Raw genomic sequence first — 20,102 nt, 5'->3', positions numbered from 1 at the left:
TACCCCCTTGCCTGCATCCAACCCCTAGCTGCCCCGAGTGCACACAGCCCCTAGGTGCCCCCTGAGCTGCCCCCTGCCCGCACCCTGCCCTAGATACCCCCTGCCTGCCCCCTTGCCTGCATCCAACCCCTAGATACCCCGAGTGCACACAGCCCCTAGCTGCCCCCTGCCCGCACCCTGACCCTAGATACCCCCCTGCCTGCCCCGAGCTGCCCCCCTGCCTGCCCCCTGACTCTAGATACCCCCCTGCCTGCCCCCTGAGCTGCCCCCTGACCCTAGATACCCCCCCGCCTGCCCCCTGAGCTGCCCCTCCAGGCGCCTCGCTGCCGCCCGGCCCTACGCCGCAGAACGCCCCACGTTCACCTCAGCGCCCGGGGCAGGCGCGGGACGTGCCCTGGCCTTGGCCCCTCTCGGGTCCCGTCCGAGCCGGGGGAGGCGGGGCTTCTCACTGGCTTTGCCCGCGCCTCCCCCGGCACAAGTGGGCGGAGCCAGCGAGCCACGCTCCGCAGCACCTCCCGTTCGGGCAGCGAGGCAGTTCTCGCGAGAGTTCCCATCTAAAGCGGCAGATGGCACGGTCCCGCGAGAGTTCCGCTCCGCGCAGGCGCTGACCGGTCGCGAGATTCCCGCCGAGGAGGAGGAGGAGGCGGCGGCGGGGACCAGCGCCGGCTGGAGAAGATGGCGACGACGACGAGTATCACCCTGGTGAGTGGGCCTTTCTGCGCCGGGGTGGCCGGGGACCCGCCGCCGCTGCCCTGCCGGTCTCGGCGGCGCCAGCCCGTTGGGGTCCGTGCGGCGCCGCGGGCCCGGCCCGGGGGGGGCGCAGCCTGAGGGGCCGTTTGAGCCCCCCGGGCCGGGCCCCGCAGCGCCGCCGTGGTCTCGCTCCGGCCGGGCCTGCGGCGCTCGGGCGCGAAACGGGGCGCGGAGACCAGCGCGGGCTGGGCCCCTTGGTTCGCCTTGGCTCCTGGGCCGCGGGGGGCGGCGCCGGGAACGGGCCCGGGCCCGGGCCCGGGGGGGAGGGGGCGGCGAGTCTCCGCGCCACGGGCTGGGGGGAGGGGGGCTCCCGCTGCCCCCGGGCTGCAGGGCCGCCGCCGCCGTGCGAGCCGCCGTGCGGGCGGGCTCGTGGCCCCGCGGGGACGAACCCGTTTGTTCGGGCCCGAGCGCTCGCGAGCTGCGCCGCGTGCCTCAGGGTTGCGGGCAGCGGCGCTGCCGTGCCGGGGCCAGGGTCGCGGCCAGAAGTGTCCAGCCGGCCCCGGGGTCGGCAGCACCGCACAGGCCGCATTTGGCGGTAGATGAAGCCATAGCAGAAGCACAGCCTGGGGCTTTGGGTGGAGGGGGTGAAAACCGCGGCAGCGTTACTGTCTTGTCTTAAAGGCAAAGAAGGGGATTCCTGTTCCCCGCTAGAAAGAACGAGGAGGCCTTGTGGCACCTTAGAGACTAGCACATTTATTTGAGCATAAAGTGGGGTTTAGCCCACGAAAGCTGATGCTCAAATAAATTCGTTAGTCTCTAAGTTGCCACAAGGCCTCCTCGTTCTTTTTGCGGATACAGACCAACGTGGCTGCTACTCTGACGCCTGTTATTTGCATAGTGTTTCTGTCTTGAGGTCTCAATGTGAGTGACTTATTTATTATCTGAGTGTATTTTGGAGAATGGTGCCAAAATGATGGCTTGTCATTACCCTTAAAGGATTTACACACAGCCCTTTGTCCTCCATTTTGGGGCCACACACAGCCACACTTGGAAGAGGTTTAGCTTCATGTTTATCTTCAGGAGGAGGTTCTTGCCAGGTTCCTTTCCACCCCTGGCCAAAAGAGGAGTTTCAGTTTGGAGACTCCATGGTCCTCTGGAGGTTAAGTTATGGAGGTTAAGGCCATTAATGGCTATTAGCCAGGATGGGTAAGGAATGGTGTCCCTAGCCTCTGTTTGTCAGAGGGTGGAGATGGATGGCAGGAAAGAGATCACTTGATCATTCTCTGTTAGGTGTCCTAGGGGGAGTGAACTTGGCATTGGCCGCTGTTAGTAGACAGGATACTGCGCTGGATGGACCTTTGGTCTGACCCAGTCTGGTCATTCTTATATCCTTTTCTCCAGCAACTGCCGAAGATGACAAGACTACTGCCTAGTGATAATAGATAGTAGAGAAGCGTACCAGTGCAGTCATCCCTAGAGTGTACAGTAGGTCAGAGGCTCTGTGTCCGTAGAGATTGGAGCTTCTGAGGTGTGCTCTCCATTGTGAAATGTCAGGAGGAAAGCTGCAGAGTTTGTGAAATGTAAACATAGCAGGGAAGAAGTGTATGCTGTTGGGATAATTAATATGGAGGAAACTGTGCTTCCTTTTTCTGGCTCTGCTCCTGGAAAGAGAGAAGAAAAATTGGCGTCTAAATATAATTCCTAATCCATGTGGTTGCCATTTCCTTGGAGTTTTCCCTTAATTGAACTTTTTTTCTGAATGTGTTTTCATTAATTTTACACTGCTGCATAAGTCTTAATTTTCTTCAATATACATGAGGTACTAAGCATCAGTATTCACCCTTTTCACTATTGTTTTCATAGTTGTCACATTGTCTGTGTCAGTATTCCACAGAGATACCTTCCCTTACATGTGGTGGCCTCTTAATTTTCTCTTTGCTGTTTAATTCACTTTCTGCAGATTCTTCATCTTGGGAGCTGAGCAGTGGTGTTCCATTCTGATTTCAATAGAACAAGGCAACATGCCTGGAACATTGGGCAACACTGGAGGCATGTGTGGCCAGATGTCCTTGGCATGTTGAGTAGTAGAGAAGTAATTAATGACTTGGTAGTTTCCAGGCAATAGTAGTTTTACTCTGCTGTTCTTCCATTTTCTGCAGGTGTTATGTGGGAGAAGAGACAAATTACTTGATTGTCTTTCCTCCTTCTGTCACCAAAAGGTGCGGCAAAGTTAGTGGCTAAGTTCTTAGTAACTTGTGCTATTTGCAAGGAGTACTGGCATGATCCTGTATATATAAGAGGAGTGAGAGAAGCAAAGATGGAAGTGTACTGCTCAGTTTTATGGTGGCTGTTTTGAGCTTTTTGTGAATAGTGAATGGCATCCAAAAGAAATTCTGAAATAAAATATTTAGAATTCTGCACCACACTGTCACTGTGAAAGTGTATGAGCTCTTCCAGCGAGACCAAAATCAAATAGAAGCCTTACATATTTGCTCTTTATTTTGCTTTCTTTTCTTTGAAGTGGACCATGATAATGGGACAAGAGCATTCTGCCAGTGCTTGGGCCATTGTCGGGGAAAGACTTCAAGGAGTCTGATAGAACTGCACCATAGGCTGTTTTGGTTGACTGAAGAACAGCTTTGGGACCATAGCAGTGCAGACCTAAATCGCTTAATTTTGAGTATGTACTAGTGGCTTTGATGCTTGACTATCATTTAGTGTGGTGTTTTTTTTTGTTTTTTTTTCTGCTCTCATTCACTCCTCAGAGCATCCCACTAGTACTGGTATTTAGTGTTTATATAGTTTTTTACATTTTTAAAGGGCTGTAGGCATGTTAATAATGTATCTCTGTAGATGTTATCTTTGCATATCCTTTATGATGGCGCTGTTCATGTTATCTTTATCTAGAGTTTACCTCTTCACATTAACACAAGACCCAGGGGCCACCCAATGAAATTAATAGGCAGCAGGTTTAAAACACACATAAGGAAGTACTTCTTCACACAGCGCACAGTAAACCTGTGGAACTTATTGCCACGAGGTGGTTTGAAGGCCAGAAATATAACTGGGTTAAAAAAGAATTAGATAAGTTAATGGGGGATCAGTCCCTCAATGGCTGTTAGCCAAGATGGTCAGGGACGCAATGCCATGATCTGGGTGTCCCTAAGCCTCTTGACTGTTAGAGCTGGGACTGGACAATAAGAGATGAATCACTTGGTAACTTGTCCTATTTTCACTCCTTCTGAAGTATCTGGTACATAACAGCTGTGAGCACAAATTAAGTGCATAATTTCATGTGTACTTTTCAGGTGTAATTGTGTGCCTGAATTTGAAAATAAAGACTTTCATGTCTGGAGCTTAACGTTTAGGTCAAGTGCCAGGAGGCTTGCATGGTTCAGACTGCTACACAGTACTAAAGTGGGACAGAGGGTCAGGTCATAGCTCCATTTTAAGCTTATCTTTGTGTGATCTGTTCTCTGAAATGCCCCTTCCTTCTGTGAATATGTATCTGGTTGTAGTTTCTGTTGCTGTCTTTGGCAGTCCATTGCATACACAAATAGTCCTCCATATGCTCAGATAAATTTGTTAGTCTCTAAGGTGCCACAAGTTCTCCTTTTCTTTTTCTATATACTTGTTTCCCCTGAACATTTGTAGCCTTATTAGTTTGTTTCTCTGCTTTTGAGCTTATCCTCTTCCTGAGTACTTCAGTGGTGCTCCCACTATCTATGCCTCTGGTCCTGATGGTCTCCTTTCTAGTAATACAAACCTTTTTTCCCTTTACCTTTCTTTATAGTTCTTACTCTGGAAATCTTTTACCCTGTTGATTCCTCTGTACCTTCTCTATAGATTCATATTATCTGTGTCCAGAGCTGTGGGTGCCAACCAATCATATGATATACAAGTGATCCTAATGCACTGACTAAACTTTTACAATTTTTTTAGACATTAGTGAATTGATATTGATAGTGCTATTAGCAAGGATGAGTAAGGAATGGTGTCCTAGCCTCTGTTTGTCAGAGGGTGGAGATTGATGGCAGGAGAGAGATCACTTGATCATTGCCTGTTAGGTTCACTCCTTCTGGGGCACCTGGCATTGGCCACTGTTGGCAGACAGGATACTGGGCTGGATGGACCTTTGGTCTGACCTAGTATGGCCATTCTTCTGCTCATATGTTTGATAGTAATTGTTCTTTGCTTTCAAAGCACTACTTTTTGGGTCAACAAATGGCAACCTTGACATAAATTACAAAAACAAAATTAATAACTAGCAGCTAACCTCATAACTGCCAACAAAACTCATCCCCACACAGAGCTCACTCCAGTCAAACCTCTTCCTTTGCAGAAGTCTCATTTAGTAATTGTGTGCCTCAAAGGTGAGCACTTAGGCTGTATTTTGGACCAAGAGGGGAACCTGATTGTTACACCATTTGGAGTGGCTCATGACCATGAGTGCTTACCACAGGGTAGAACAAGACAGACATTCCAAGCTGGTGGTATGTTTTATAGGTTGATTTCACCAACTCAGTAACAAGTGTGAACTTCTGGATCACGATATTGGTCTCATCATGGAGTCACAAATGGTCCCCTTATGCTCTCCAGTCTATTTTGTCACCCAGGCAAGCTGGGCTTAGTGATAGATGGTCATTTATGCCAAAACATGCAGGTTGGTTCCAGTACAAAGAGACCAGTCACATACCCTAGAACTTACACTAAAGATAACGTCTGTAGCCAATCCTGTAATAAACTAGATAAAGTTTATTAACAAAGGCTATGTCTACGCTAGCACTTTTGGTCAGTAAAACTTTTGTTGGTCCGGGGTGTGAAAGAAAACACCCCCCCCCCGACCGACATAAGTTTCACCACCATAAGTGCGAGCGTGGACAGTGCTCTGTTGGCAGGAGACACTCTCGCTCGTTGGGGGTGATTTAATTATGCCAACACAGGCTAGGTCTACACTACAGACTTTACAGTGGCACAGCTGTATCTCAGCAACCGCACTGCTGTAAGGTCTCCCGTGCAGCTCTATACCAACGGGAGAGAGCTCTCCCACCTGCACAATTAAACTACCCCCAATGAATGGCAGTAGCTATGTTGGCAGGACAGCATCTCCCACCGACATAGCGTTGTCCACACCGGCGCTTTTGTCGGTGGAACTTACGGCAGTCAGGGGGATGTTTTTTCACAGTGTAGTGTAGAAAAAGCCTAGTGTAGACAAAGTCTAAGAGAAAGTAGTTTACAAGTTAAAACAAGCAAACATGCACACAAATGAATTACCATCTATGGTTCCTAAATCTGACAGAGATGTAGTTATCTCTGTCCATACAAAATGTCTTTCAGGGAGGACCCAGGTTGACCCTGGGGTCCTCTGCTTTAGTTTAGTGTCCCTGGCCCTGTGAGAGTTCAAAGAGCAAAGAGATGAAAATATTCTTTATTGATTGAATCCCACATTAGCATTTCCATTGTTTTGCTGTGGATTGATGTCAGGTTAGCAGCCCAGCCTGGGTCACCCCGCTGGCCCTTTTTGAGTGTTGGTGCAACATTAGCACTCTTCTGTTCTTCTGGAATTTCCCTGGTGTGCCAGGATTTGTTTGAAAATTAATAGCTGGCCAGAGATCTCCTCATCCAACTCTCTTAGTATTCTTGGTGCAAGTTATCTGGCCCTTCTGATTTAAAAATGTTTATTCCTAATAGATGCTGTTTCACACACATACACCTTCACCAGGCTCATCTGTGCTTGGCTGGTAGGACTAGTAAGACTGGTGGAGTGCTGAACCGGTCCTGGCTTGTGGCATAGCTGGACCCTATGCTGTATATTCCCCCCCTCTTCCTCCCTGTTCATGAAAGGGTCTCTGTCTTGGGCTCCTCTGAGACATCCATGGTGGTTCCAAAGTGCTGGTTGGGTCCCTGTCAAATACAGCATGCAGCTCCTTGCAAAAGAAGCAGTCTGCAGCTCAGCATCAGATTGTTTGCCTCCACAGCCTTGTGCTATGTCTGGCACAGGTCCTTTGTTTTCATAGACGATTAGGGTTGGAAGAGACCTCAGGAGGTCATCTAGTCCAACCCCCTGCTCAAAGCAAGACCAACACCAACTAAATCATCCCAGCCAGGGCTTTGTCAAGCTGGACCTTAAAAATCTGTAAGGAAGGAGATTCCACCACCTCCCTAGGTAACGCATTCCAGTGCTTCACCACCCTCCTAGTGAAATAGTGTTACCTGATATCCAACCTAAACCACCTCCGCTGCAACTTGAGACCATTGCTCCTTGTTCTGTCATCTGCCGCCACTGAGAACAGTCTAGATCCATCCTTTTTGGAACCCCCCTTCGGGTAGTTGAAGGCTGCTGTCAAATCCCCCCCTCACTCTTCTTTTCTGCAAACTAAACAAGCCCAGTTCCCTCAGCCTCTCCTCTTAAGTCATGTGCCCCAGCCCCCTAATCATTTTTGTTGCCCTCTGCTGGACTCTCTCCAATTTGTCCACATCCCTTCTGTAGTGGGGGGCCCGAAACTGGACGTAATACTCCAGATGTGGCCTTACCAGTTCCGAATAGAGGGGAATAGTCACTTCCCTCAATCTGCTGGCAATGTTCCTTCTAATGCAACCTGATATGCCATTAGCCTTCTTGGCAACAAGGGCACACTGTTGACTCATATCCAGCTTCTCATCCACTGTGATTCCCCAGGTCCTTTTCTGCAGAACTGCCTCTTAGCCAGTCGGTCCCCAGCCTGTAGCAGTGCATGGGATTCTTCCGTACTAAGTGCAGGACTCCGCACTTGTCCTTGTTGAACCTCATCAGATTTCTTCTGGGCCAGTCCTCTAATTTGTCTAGGTCACTCTGTACCCTATTCCCTCCAGCCTATCTACGTGTTTCTCCAGCTTAGTGTAATCCGTGAACTTGCTGAGGGTGCAATCTATCCCATCATCCAGATCATTAATGAAGATGTTGAACAAAACCGGCCCTAGGACCGACCCCTGGGGCACGCCGCTTGATACCAGCTGCCAGCTAGACATTGAGCTGTTGATCACTACTCATTGAGCCCAGCCATCTAGCCAGCTTTCTATCCACCTTATAGTCCATTCATCTAGCTCATACTTCTTTAGCTTGCTGGCAAGAATACTGTAGGAGATCGTATCAAAAGCACTGCTTATGTCCAGATATATCACATCCTCCACTTTCTCCATATCCACAGAGCCAGTTATCTCATCATAAAAGGCAATCAGGTTGGTCAGGCATGACTTGCCCTTGGTAAATCCATGCTGGCTGTTCCTGATCACCTTCCTCTCCTCCAAGTGCTTCAAAATAGATTCCTTGAGGACCTACTCCATGATTTTTCCGGGGACTGAGGTGAGGCTGACCGGTCTGTAGTTCCCCGGATTCTCCTTCTTCCCTTTTTTAAAGATTGGGGGTGCACTATATTTGCCTTTTTCCGATAGTCCGGGACCACCTCCGATCACCACGAGTTTTCAAAGATAATGGCCAATGGCTGTTGCTGATCCAAGTTTCACCCTTTTGCTTGCATCCCCCATGCAATCTTTTTGTACATGTCCATGTTTCTGCAGCTGATTTTTAACTGTGCTTGCACAGCTCTTCTCCCCACAGATCCAGGAGATCCAATACCGCCTTTTTACTCCAGGCAGGAGCGTGTCAAGTGCACAGAGCCAGAATGGTTGGTTGGGCAGTTGAACACCATCAGGGCAAGCTAGGTGTGCTTGCTGAGGAGGGCAATCAGAAAAAGGCATTTCAGAAATAAGCAGGAGGTTTTAAGGGGGGTGGCAGCAGCTTCCGGTCTTTGTGACCTTTGGGCAAAGGAGTTTACAATTGTGATCATAGTGGTCACTGTCACAGGAACTGGGGCATTGTGGGACAACTGCTGGAGGACTACTAGGGTCAACAGGGGTCACAAAGTGCCTCTATTTGCACAACATCAACCTCAGTAGGTTGACCATGTCTCCATGCCTTGTAGCGTGATGGTCTTACTCTGTCACAGTAATGGGGTGCTTACATCAGCTAGAGAAATTTGAATATAGAGATGCACAAATAGGTCAACGAAAGATCATGGAATCATAGAAGATTAGGGTTGGAAGAGACCTCAGGAGGTCATCTAGTCCGATCGCCTGCTCAAAGCAGGACCAGATATGAAGTCTTTGAGTCAAAAATGACTTACATTGACCTAAATTTGTAGTGTAGACCAGGCCCTGGTGTCTAGAGTAGGGCACCCTCAAAGATTAGACTGGTGTTCAACATCACCTGAACATCTTAACCTGATATGGCGGTTACAGTCACAAAATGGAGTTCACAGTTTGACACAGACCACCACCAATCTGTCACACTTGTCAGCACAGGGCTTGAGTGGCTGGAGTATAGATTAGAGCTGGGAAGTTGCTGGCTTCTACTAGCTGGAGTACCGTTGTCCATTCCTGCCAGTATCACTACACAGTAGACTTTTGTGAAGGATTGTTAAGAACAGCTTTTCTACTCAGTAGTGCTGGTGAAATCTAGGGAAGCACAAGAGCTTCATTAGAATGCTAGGATTAACACCCTGACTCTTGAGGAAAAGTATATTCTATTTCTAAAGACCTTACCTGCTCAAAGCTGTCTTACGTCTTACTCCAACAGCACAGTACCCCCAGCAATGAAATTCCATCTAAAGAGTTGGTGCCTATCACTATAGTATCCAAATATTTCCAAAAGATAACCGTGTGACTATCATCTTAGTTGGGGAGAATAATAGCAGCAATATAACATAGGTAATTTCTATGAGGATCTACTCTCCAGTTAACAGGAGTTTTGTATTCAGTACACCCATTAAAAGTATAATGAACGTCTTTCACGTGTGAGAATTTTTGGGTAGAATTTCTATTTCCAGGGGCTTTTAAATTCTGGATCAAAATTCTGTGCTGAAACTGGGAACGCAGATTCTATGCTGTGGGAGGCTAGTAGGTTTAAATTCATTAGGTTTTTTTAAACATATAAATGGGAGTTTTCTGTAAGTGAAAAATGACTAGCAATCTGTGTGAGAGATTTTTGCAGCTTGTTGCAACCCACCTGCATTCACTGGGTGAAATGGATCTTCCCTTCCTTGCAATAATTTCCTGAGGGATACTGAGCTGTGTGGGCAAGGCGGGACCGACACTGTCAGGTTATGAGGGATGTGGTGTTGCTAATGATGATGTTTCTCTGCTAGAATTATTTCTAATTTTCTATGAACCGTACAAAGTGTGTTGTAAAATCTGCACTTGTCAATGCCAGGCCTCTTGATATATGTAAAGAGAGCAAGTGTCCTGATGTAACTCAGCTCGGTGACATAGATTCATAGATTCCAAGGCCAGAAGGAACCATTCTGATCATCTGCTCTGACCTCCTGTAAAACACAGGCCATAGAACTTCCCTGAAAATGTTCCTAGAGCACATCTCTTAGGCCTTGTCTACACTTGCAAGTTAGAGCGCATTAAATCAGTCCCGGGTGCCCTAATTCCTGAGGTGTTCACACTGGCAAGGCACTTAGAGCGCCTGGACTCCACAGCTGGAGCACCCCTGGTAATCCACCTCCACGAGAAGCATAGAGCTTTCTGCACCCGCCTGGAGTGCTGGGGTGTCAGTGTGGACGAGGTGTTGCATTACTGTGCTGTGATTGGCCTCCGGAAACATCCCATAATCCCTTGAAGTCAAATGGCTACTCTCGTTGTTTTGAACTCAGCTGCAGGCATGCGGATATCCCCTTTCAAAGCTCTGTTTTCTGACAGCTGGCATGCTTCTCTGCTCCGGGACACAAAGCAAACCATTACTGTGGAATGCTCCTGCTGCAGAGGCAGGGCCCGCGGGTATTTGTGTGTGAGAGAGAGGGGCACGGGGGGTGGGGTCTGATGTGGTTTCCCCTAAAAAAGGAGTGCTCCTTTTCTTTTTGCGGATACAGACTAACACAGCTGCTACTCTGAAACCTGTGGTTTCCCCTGCTGCTGTCTGAACTTACAAGACCGCATGCTGATGCACTCTCAGCCCCCCAAAACACACTGTTGCCTCCCCCCACATACACACAACACACTCCCTGACACACTCCATCCCCCCCATTTGAAAAGCAGCTGGCAATCTAGTTGGATGCCCTGGAACAATGGGATTGGGAAACCTGCATCATGTGATGCTGGGCCTGCCTCATTAGGCATTGCAAACCCTTTCCAAAGCATGCTGCAGCCACTTGCACACTGGGACAGCTATCACAATGCACTTCTCTCTGTGGCGTTGCAAGAGCTGCTAATGTGGCCACACCACTGCACTTATAGCTAACAATGTGAACACACGGCAGCAGCGCTTTCTCTGCTGCTGTCTCTCAGGGCTGATTTAACTCCCAGCGCTCTACATATGTGAGTGTAGACTAGCCTTAGATAAACATCCAGTGTTTGATTTAAGAATTGGCTGTGAAGGAGAATCCACCATGACCCTTGGTAAATAGTTCCAATAGTTAATTACCCTCTGTTAAAAATTTATGCATTATTTCCAGACTTGTGCCTTATTTCCGGTGATAGAAACTACAGCCAGGGAGTTATTCAGAGAGAGAGCTGTAGGAGTCCTTTTAAAAAAAAAAAAGAGATGAAAATGATGGCACCTCCCACAAGGCATTCTGTTAACTCTATACTGGGCTGTGGTACTCCAGCATGTGTTAATAACAGGTTCCCAAGCCTTGATGCAGGAGAGGGAGTGTGACATTCCACCCTCACCCCTTCCTTCTGCTGTAGCCAGTTAAAATGTGTGTACGGGAGAGTGCTTGTTTATTTACAGCTTCATTCTGCTTGTTTCTTCAAGTCTTTTTAATCTTTGTATTTTTGTTTGTCACTCACATTTCCTAAAATGAACTAGATTCTGTATTTTTCTTTTTTCTCTTGTGTGTTTTTATACTTTAGAGAAATTCCCATCCATATAATTTTGCAACAAGTGTGCCTGAACTCTTGGAGTTCAAACCACCGTAAAAGGCTGACCACCTTACAGAAGCAGTGTTCATAGCAACAGGTATCCAGTTTCTATTTATTACTTTTATAAAGACAGTTATCCGCCTCCCGTTCCTGTTTTTTCCCTCTTCCTTCCATTTCTCTCCTCCTCTTCCAACCTTTTCCTGGTGTGTTAACTAGGCCAGATTCCATCATAGCCATAATAGAAATAGGGACTAGCTGCCTTTCAGGGGTAATTATAGGTTTCAGAGTAACAGCCGTGTTAGTCTGTATTTGCAAAAAGAAAAGGAGTACTTGTGGCATCTTAGAGACTAACCAATTTATTTGAGCATAAGCTTTCGTGAGCTACAGCTCACTTCATCGGATGCATACTGTGGAAAGTGTAGAAGAATTATAGAAGAATGTCAAGAGTTATAACATTCATAAACCAGTCGGAGAACACTTCAATCTCTCTGGTCACGCGATTACAGACATGAAAGTTGCTATATTACAACAAAAAAACTTCAAATCCAGACTCCAGGGAGAGACTGTTGAATTGGAATTCATTTGCAAATTGGATACAATTAACTTAGGCTTGAATAGAGACTGGGAGTGACTAAGTCATTATGCAAGGTAACCTATTTCCCCTTTCCCCCCCGCCCCCCCAGACGTTCTTGTTAAACCCTGGATTTGTGCTGGAAATGGCCCACCTTGATTATCATACACATTGTAAGGAGAGTGATCACTTTAGATAAGCTATTACCAGCAGGAGAGTGGGGTGGGAGGAGGTATTTTTTCATGCTTTGTGTGCATATAAAAAGATCTTCTACAGTTTCCACAGTATGCATCCGATGAAGTGAGCTGTAGCTCACGAAAGCTTATGCTCAAATAAATTGGTTAGTCTCTAAGGTGCCACAAGTACTCCTTTTCTTTTTTCAGGGGTAATTGTTACCTTGTCATTCTTAACCAATTGGATTATCTTATCACTGAGGACTTGGTAAGAGATAATACTCCTTTTGTGCTCTGCCAGGAGATAGGGAAGTACTAGACCCAGTGCACCCTCCACAGTCTGCAGGAGAAGAAGAGGAGAAGAAAAAACTAGGTTTTCCTGAACAAAGTCACTTGGCCAAAAGCCATTAGCGTTCTCACACAGGGCCCTTGATGTTCCCATATGAAGCACGTTTTCTTGTAAGTGCCTGTGTACAGAGTATTTCTGTTAGCTGCAGCAGTGTTGTATGTTTGACATTTTTTCGATCTCTCTTTAGAGGAAGGTGGAACTAGTATAGGGCTGGGAACCAGGAACTCCTGAGTTTGTGTCTGCTCTGACACTGATTTGCTGCATGGCCTTTGGCAGGTCACTTTACTCTGAGCTTTGGTTCTTGGCCCCCTCCTCGCCCCCCACCTCTCCCCCCCCCAAAAAAGAAAAGAAAACTGGATAATTTGGGTTTACTTTGGAGGTTGAAAGTTTTAACACATTAACAATGTAAGGTGTTTTGAAGCTGTACAAAGCTAGATAAGTGCTCACTATTATTTTTATGAATAATAGCTTTGCAGTTCACCTTTAAATTAATGTGAAAACTTAGTTAATCCCGTGCTGATCTGCTGAATCCCACCTTGTAACTAAGTTGTGGGTAGCATTCTACACAAAATAAGTTTTAGTTGAACACTTTAAAAGCTGTTTCTTCCTTCCATTTTGTTCTGAATCCTTCTGGCACTTCGACATTCACTTGAGGATATTCTAGAAAGCATAATTCTGACATGATCATGAGACTGAGATTTCTGTTTTCTGATATTACATGGATGCTGTCAATGAATTATATTTGTTATGCGCAAACAGAATATAGTCCCAAACAATAATTATTTATACTTGGCTTTAAAAGGGTTTTGAAGCTTAAGAGGAAAACAATCACAAGCAAAACTGAATGAGGAGTACTTGTGGCACCTAAGAGACTAAAACTTATTTGAGCATAAGCTTTTGTGCATCTGATGAAGTGGGTTTTAGCCCACGAAAGCTTATGCTCAAATAAATTTGTTAGTCTCTAAGTTGCCACAATTACTCGTTCTTTTTGCTGATACTGACTAACACGGCTGCCACTCTGAAACCTGTCACCAAGCAAAACTGAGTGAGAGGAAAAAATTTTAAAAGATCAATTATAATTGGGAGTTTTTAAAGACAATTTTACTAGATGCCCAAATACTACAGTTCCGCAATCACAAAAGAGGACTTCATTTTAAAATGATCTGGTTAAGAGGGAAAGTGAAAGCAGCATTAATGGAAAGGGACAATATCCCCGCTAATCACAAATGGAAAACTGGGTAAGTTCATATGAATATATATACCCCAAACAAAAGACATCCTAGCAATGCTGTAAGTCTGCTACGAGATCGGGATAGTAAAATTGCTGCTGTTAAGGAAATGGCAGAAGTATTTGATTGACCATATGGATTCCACTCTTGGTGTGCATGCGCCCTACGTGCATAAGATCAATTTCTTTTGGTGACAGGTGTCTATTTTGGCCTGTGTCTGAGGTGCCCTTGGAGCCCCCCTCCTTTCTTTCACACACCTGAGGGCATAAAGAGCAGAGTGTGTCTAATTGTTTCTCAGTTCCTTCTTACTGCCTGTGCCACTGAGACAAAAACCCTGCAGTGTCGGCTTTCTCCACTAATGGTACAGTTTTCCTTAGCTTTGTATGTGTTATTTTGGGAGTGCAGTTAGGATAGTTTTTCTCCTTTTATGACTATTGGGGAAAATCTATTTAGTTTTATTTATATATTTTCTTCATTAAATAATTTGTTAGCCTAGGACACCCTCTTCCCACCCCTCCCTCCCTTCCCGCCATCAAGGGACTATTTGGTGGACTCAATACCAGAGTCAGTCATCTTTTCTTGAAACACTTAGGGTGGTCCTATCCAAGCCACCAGCCTTTTGGAGTCACTGATGTGTCAAGTTAAAGGGGTATCCCTTTACTGACGTCTCCTTTACTGAAGCAGGGCATACCTCACAGAACAGCCCTTCCCTTGGAGGAGTTGTAGTCCTTTTCCTCCTCTGCTGAGGTACCAGGTACCACTTTGGGACTTAGGGACGGACTCTTAAGAAAGAGTCTTTGAGGGATAGAAGAAAGATACCTGTGGCTCATAGAGATCCTACCTGGTACCCCCTCATATGTCCTTCATCTCAAGACCCTTTCCTACACCATCTGTGGCCTTACTGGATACTCTAGAATTTACAGCCATCCACAAAGAGACCATTATCTCAGGCAAGACAGTTGGGTACAGCCGCAGATGTGTGAGGCAGGAGGAGGAGAGTGAGGAAGAACATCAGCTGCTAGAGAGAGAGCAACTGATCCCTGCTGCAATCTCCGCATCGTCGCCAAATGAGGCAGTGAATCCATCCACGTCTGTCTCAGTTGTTGAATTTCAAGGTATTCTAGGACTTGATGAAGAGCATGATGGAAACTTTGGCTATATCCTTGGAAGTAGTCCAAGAAAAGCAGTACAAACTCTTGGCTATTCTATATCCTTCTTTACCAGGGCGGCTCACCGGGCTCATTAATAAATGTCTAGTGGAGCATGCAAAAAATGTGGCCCATACCTGTATCAGATGTGTCTGGCTTCAAGAGTAAGCTTGATAAGTTTATGGAAGAGATGGTATGATGGGATAGCCTAATTTTGGCAATTAATTGATCTTCGACTATTAGCGGTAGATATGCCCAATGGCCTGTGATGGGATGTTAGATGGGGTGGGATTGGAGTTACTATAGAGAATTCTTTCCTGGGTGTCTGGCTGGTGAGTCTTGCCCACATGCTCCGGGTTTAGCTGATCGCCATATTTGGGATCAGGAAGGAATTTTCCCCGAGAGCAGATTGGCAGAGGCCCTGGGGGTTTTTCACCTTCCTCTGCAGCATGATCACTTGCTGGAGGATTCTCTGCACCTCAAAGTCTTTAAACCACGATTTGAGGACTTCAGTAGCTCAGACATAAGTTAGGGGTTTGTTACAGGAGTTGGTGGGTGAGATTCCATGGCCTGCGTTGTGCAGGAGGTCAGACTAGAAGATCATAATGGTCCCTTCTGACCTTAAAGTCTATGATTCTATGATCAGTTGTGGCCATGTCAAAAAGAACTGATAGGAGGTACCCAGGTCCCTGCTAAGGGATTTGACTGTTTTTATTCATATCCAGCATCATTTACATCTTCTGCTGCTTTTTCAGTTCAGGAGAGTGATTCTGGCCTCTCTAATTCCCTAAGTTAGATCTTCAGGACTGATTTGCAGCTCTTCACCTCCAAAATGCCTATTTCCATATGTTCCTCTTTCCAGCCCACAGGAAATACCTCAGAGTCCTGGTAGGAACAGCCCCCTGCCAGTACAGGGTCCTGCCGTTTGGTCTTTCTACAGCACCCAGGGGATTAATCCAATGCTTGGCGTGGGTATAGCAGCTCCTCTAAGGAGACACAGAATCCAGGTTGTATCCTTACTTCAGTGACTGGCTGATTCTTGGAAGATCACCCCAACAGATGACCAGTTCTATTCAAGTAATTCTAAAACCCAGTTGTGCTTTTGGCCTTTACTACGTCCCCTGTCAATAGGTTCCACAGGTTGACTCTGCGTTGTGTGAAGTACTTCCTTATGTTCGTTTTAAACCAGCTGCCTATTAATTTCATTGGGTGACCCCGGCCCTTGTGTTATGTGAAGGGGTAAATAACACTTCCTTACTCACTTTCTCCGCGCTATTCATGATTTTATAGACTTCTATCATATCACCCCTTAGTCGTCTCTTTTCTAAGATGAAACGTTCCAGTCTTTTTAATCTCTTCTCATATGGAAGCTGTTCCATCCCCCCAATCATTTTGTATCCCTTCTCTGTACTTCTCCCAATTCCAATATATCTTTTTTGAGATGGGGTGACCAGAACTGCACGCAGTGTCCAAGCTGTGGGCGAACCAGGGATTGTTATAGTGGCAATAGGATATTTTCTCTTTCATTATCTGTCCCTTTCCTAATGGTGCCTAATGCTCTTTTCACTTTTTTGACTGTCCCTGCACACTGACTGGATGTTTTCGGGGAACTATCCATGATGACTCCAAGATCTCTTTCTTGAGTGGTAACAGCTAATTTAAAACCCATCGTTTTGTATGTATAGTTGGGATTATGTTTTCCAATCTGCATTACTTTACATTTATCAACATTGAATGTTGTCAGCCATTTTGTTGCCCAGTCACCCAGCTTTGTGAGATCCCTTTGTAACTCTTACTCCTGAGGGAATTCTGCACCAAAAAATTATGCGCACAGTATTTTAAAATTCTGCAAATTGTATTTGTCAATAAATAAATGTGGCTTCAGCATGGCAGTGGGGAGCACAGGGCACTGGCTGCATTGAGGTGGGAGATCACCCTGAAGCCCCCACCTACCCCGGTACAAGGACTTGGCGGTGAGACTGCACCTGATCCGGACACAGTGCAGGGGCTGACCCTGACCCAGAAACACCCCAGGGCCATGCCCCTCTGTGCCAGGTGTGGGTGAGCAGACTCAGCCCGGCAGGATCCAAGTGTGGAGGGGCTTAGTGTGGGGTGAGAGGTTTCTGTGTGGGCCAGTCTGTGTGTGGGCGGCTCAGTGGGAGATCACAGAATATCAGGGTTGGAAGGGACCTCACCACTGACGATGATTTTTGATGCACCACAGATCCAGGAGAAGTGTAGAGAAGAACACAAGCCATTGTTTGTCATTATTGACCTAACTAAAGCTTTTGATTCCATCAATCGTGAAGCTGTCTAGATTCGGTTGTCCATTATCCATGTCACAGTTAGTAATTCTGCAATTTCGTATTTGAATTCCTTCAGAACTCCTGGATGAATCCCATCTGGTCCTGGTGACTTATTACTGTTTATTTTATCAGTTGTTCCAAAACTACTTCTGTTTATACCTCAAGCTGGAATAGTTCCTCAGATTTGTCATCTAAAAAGAATTACTGAGGTGTGGGAAATTCCCTCACATCCTCTGCAGTGAAGACTAATACAGAGAGTTCATTTAGCTTCTCTGCAACCATCTTGTCTTCCTTCAGTGCTCCTTTAGCACCTGGATCGTCCAGTGGCTCCATTGATTGACAGGCTTCCTGCATCTGATGTTCTTTAAGAAATTGCTGTTAGTTTTTGTATTTTTTGTTAGTGGCTCTTCAAATTCCTTTTTGGCCTGCCTAAGTGTACTTTTACACGTGACTTGCCAGAGTTTGTGTTCCATTCTATCTTTCTCAGTAGGATTTGACTTCCTATTTTTAAAAGCTGCCTTTCTGTCTCTAACCACCTCTTTTAATCTGTTGTTTAGCCAGGGTGGCATTTTTTTGCTCCTCTTACTGATTTTTTTCATTTGGAGTATACATATAGTTTGAGCCTCTACTATGGTGTCTTTAAAAAGTTTCCGTGCAGCTTGTAGGCATTTCATTCTTGTTGCTGTTTGTTTTTAGTTTCTGTTTAACTAGCCACCTCCTTTTTGTGTAGTTCCCCTTTTGAAGTTAAATGCTACTGTGGTGGGTTTCTTTCATATTTTCCCCCTACAATCATGTTAAATTTAAATACATTACGGTCACTTTTATCCAGCGGATCAGCCAAATTCACCTCTGGGACCAGATCCTGTTTGCCAGTTAAGACTAAACCAAGAATTCTCTCTCCCCTTGGGGGTTCCAGAACTAGCTGCTCCAAGAAGTAGTCATTAATGGTGTCTAGAAATTTTATCTCTGCATCTTATCCTTAGGCGACATGTTCTAAGTGACTGTGTGGGTTGTTGAAGTCCCCCATTATTGTTGGGTTATTTTCCATCCACAGAGTCAAGACCATGCAGATCTGTGCTTCCATGTCATATAAGACCTGAGTTTTTAAGGCAACACTGCACCCTACACATCTTTCTAACTGAGGTCTGGTCTGCACTAGGAAATTTAGGTTGGCATAACTAAGGGTATGTCTACACTGCCCACCTTAGAGTGTGGCTCCGGCAGCGCTGTGACTTGGGCAGTGTAGTTACACTTTATCACGGGGGGGGAGAGCTCTCCTGGTGACTTTAAAAAAAACCCACCCCGAAGTGCTGAAAGTGGCAGCGTAGACACATCCTAAGTGTCTCATGGCTGTGAAAAATTTTCACCTCTGAATGATGCAGTTAAAGCACTCTAACCTCCAGTGTTGACGGCACTAGATCAATAGAGTATCGGGGGTAGCCGTATTAGTCTGTATCCCCAAAAACAAGGAGCCTGAAAGGTGGCACCGTAAAGACTAACAGATTTATTTGGGCATAAGCTTTCGTGGGTAAAAAACCTACTTCTTCAGATGCATGGAGTGAAAATTACAGATGCAGGCATTATTATACTGACACATGAAGAGGAGGGAGTTACCTCACAAGTGGAGAGCCAGTGTTGACACTGGTGTCAGTGACACTGAGGTCCAAGGGCACTCCAGGGGGGGTCCAAGAGCCCTGCTGAGAAACTCCTCCCCCTCCCTCCCAGCACTCTGGGGAACACGGTTTCTACCTGCCCTGGCTTTGCACTGCTCCCGGAAGCAGCCAGCACGTCCCTGCAACCCCTGGGGGAGGAGGGGGTCTCCACGTGCTACCTCTGCTCCGAGCGCCAACTCCTCCCCCCCACCCCCCCCACCTAAGAGCCGCTGCCAGAGGGATGTGCTGGTCATTTTTGGGAGCTGTTCAAGGTAAGCGCGCCCCCCCCCCCCCGCACCTCTGCCCAGAGCCTGCACCAAAATGCCCTCCCTGAGCCTGCACCTGACCCCCTCCTGTACCTTAACCCCCTGCCCCAGCCTGGTGAAAGTGAGTGAAAGTGCAGGATAGCGAGCAAGGGAGGGAGGGGGGATGGAGTGGGCGGGGCAGGGCCTTATGGAAGAGGATGGGGCAAGGCTGAGCGGGGGGATCCTCGGGTTGCTAAAGTTTGAGAACCGCTGGTATAGACAATCCCTGATCTGCTAACTCTTCATGCTGTTCACTATTTATGTGATTTATGTTTGATTAAAGCAAAATGGCTTTTTACTGCCATCTGTCCCAGAAATGTCCAGAGAATCACTTACTTCTCTAATGCTCATCCTTAAGCTGGTATAAGAGTCCCCCTATCTCCATAATGAAGGTCCTTTAACTCTCTGCCAGCCATAGTGTTTGCAAACTATTCTTCTCCACTTATATTCCCCAAAGTTTTTGGAAATGAGGCACTGAAGATATTCAGCTATACCCCTTGATCACTCAGTTCTGTCCTCTACTGTCTGCCTTCTCTGTTACCAGAGAAAACTTTCTTACAAAATCCCTCTTCTGTTTGCACTGCCTTGTGGCAGCATTTTCTGGAATGGCTGTTCTAGCAGCTTCTATGTAGGTTTGCCTCTCTTGAAGAGGTTAGATTCTTGTACTTCAGCCTCTCCTGCCTGCTTGCCCAACTGACATCCCCAGACCAGGGATGGCTTAAAACAGGAGCATTTTATTAAAGAATTAACAAAATAAAAAGCCCAAACACTTTCATA

General features: G+C 46.5%; 1 protein-coding gene across 5 annotated transcripts in view; it reads left to right on the top strand.

Annotated features, from left to right (window-relative positions):
• Window positions 1-587: 587 nt before the first annotated feature.
• The window catches only part of PUF60 (poly(U) binding splicing factor 60), a 54,875-nt gene continuing 35,360 nt past the window's right edge, over window positions 588-20,102 (top strand). For 2 of the 5 annotated variants that reach the window (XM_073329753.1, XM_073329750.1), the window contains exon 1: window positions 596-702. Coding sequence is in view for 2 of the 5 variants with exons in the window: in XM_073329754.1 (XP_073185855.1) it covers window positions 676-702 (27 nt within the window). In the remaining 3 variants the exon portion in view is untranslated. Of the gene's footprint in view, window positions 703-11,583; window positions 11,690-20,102 lie in introns of all 5 variants that reach the window. The other 3 variants (XM_073329751.1, XM_073329754.1, XM_073329752.1) reach the window with 3 other exon arrangements.

The sequence above is a fragment of the Lepidochelys kempii genome, chromosome 2, assembly GCF_965140265.1.
Source record: "Lepidochelys kempii isolate rLepKem1 chromosome 2, rLepKem1.hap2, whole genome shotgun sequence".
NCBI lineage: Eukaryota > Metazoa > Chordata > Testudines > Cheloniidae > Lepidochelys > Lepidochelys kempii.
The sequence above is the reverse complement of the archived record's forward strand: the minus strand, read 5'-3'. Positions and strand labels throughout refer to the sequence as shown.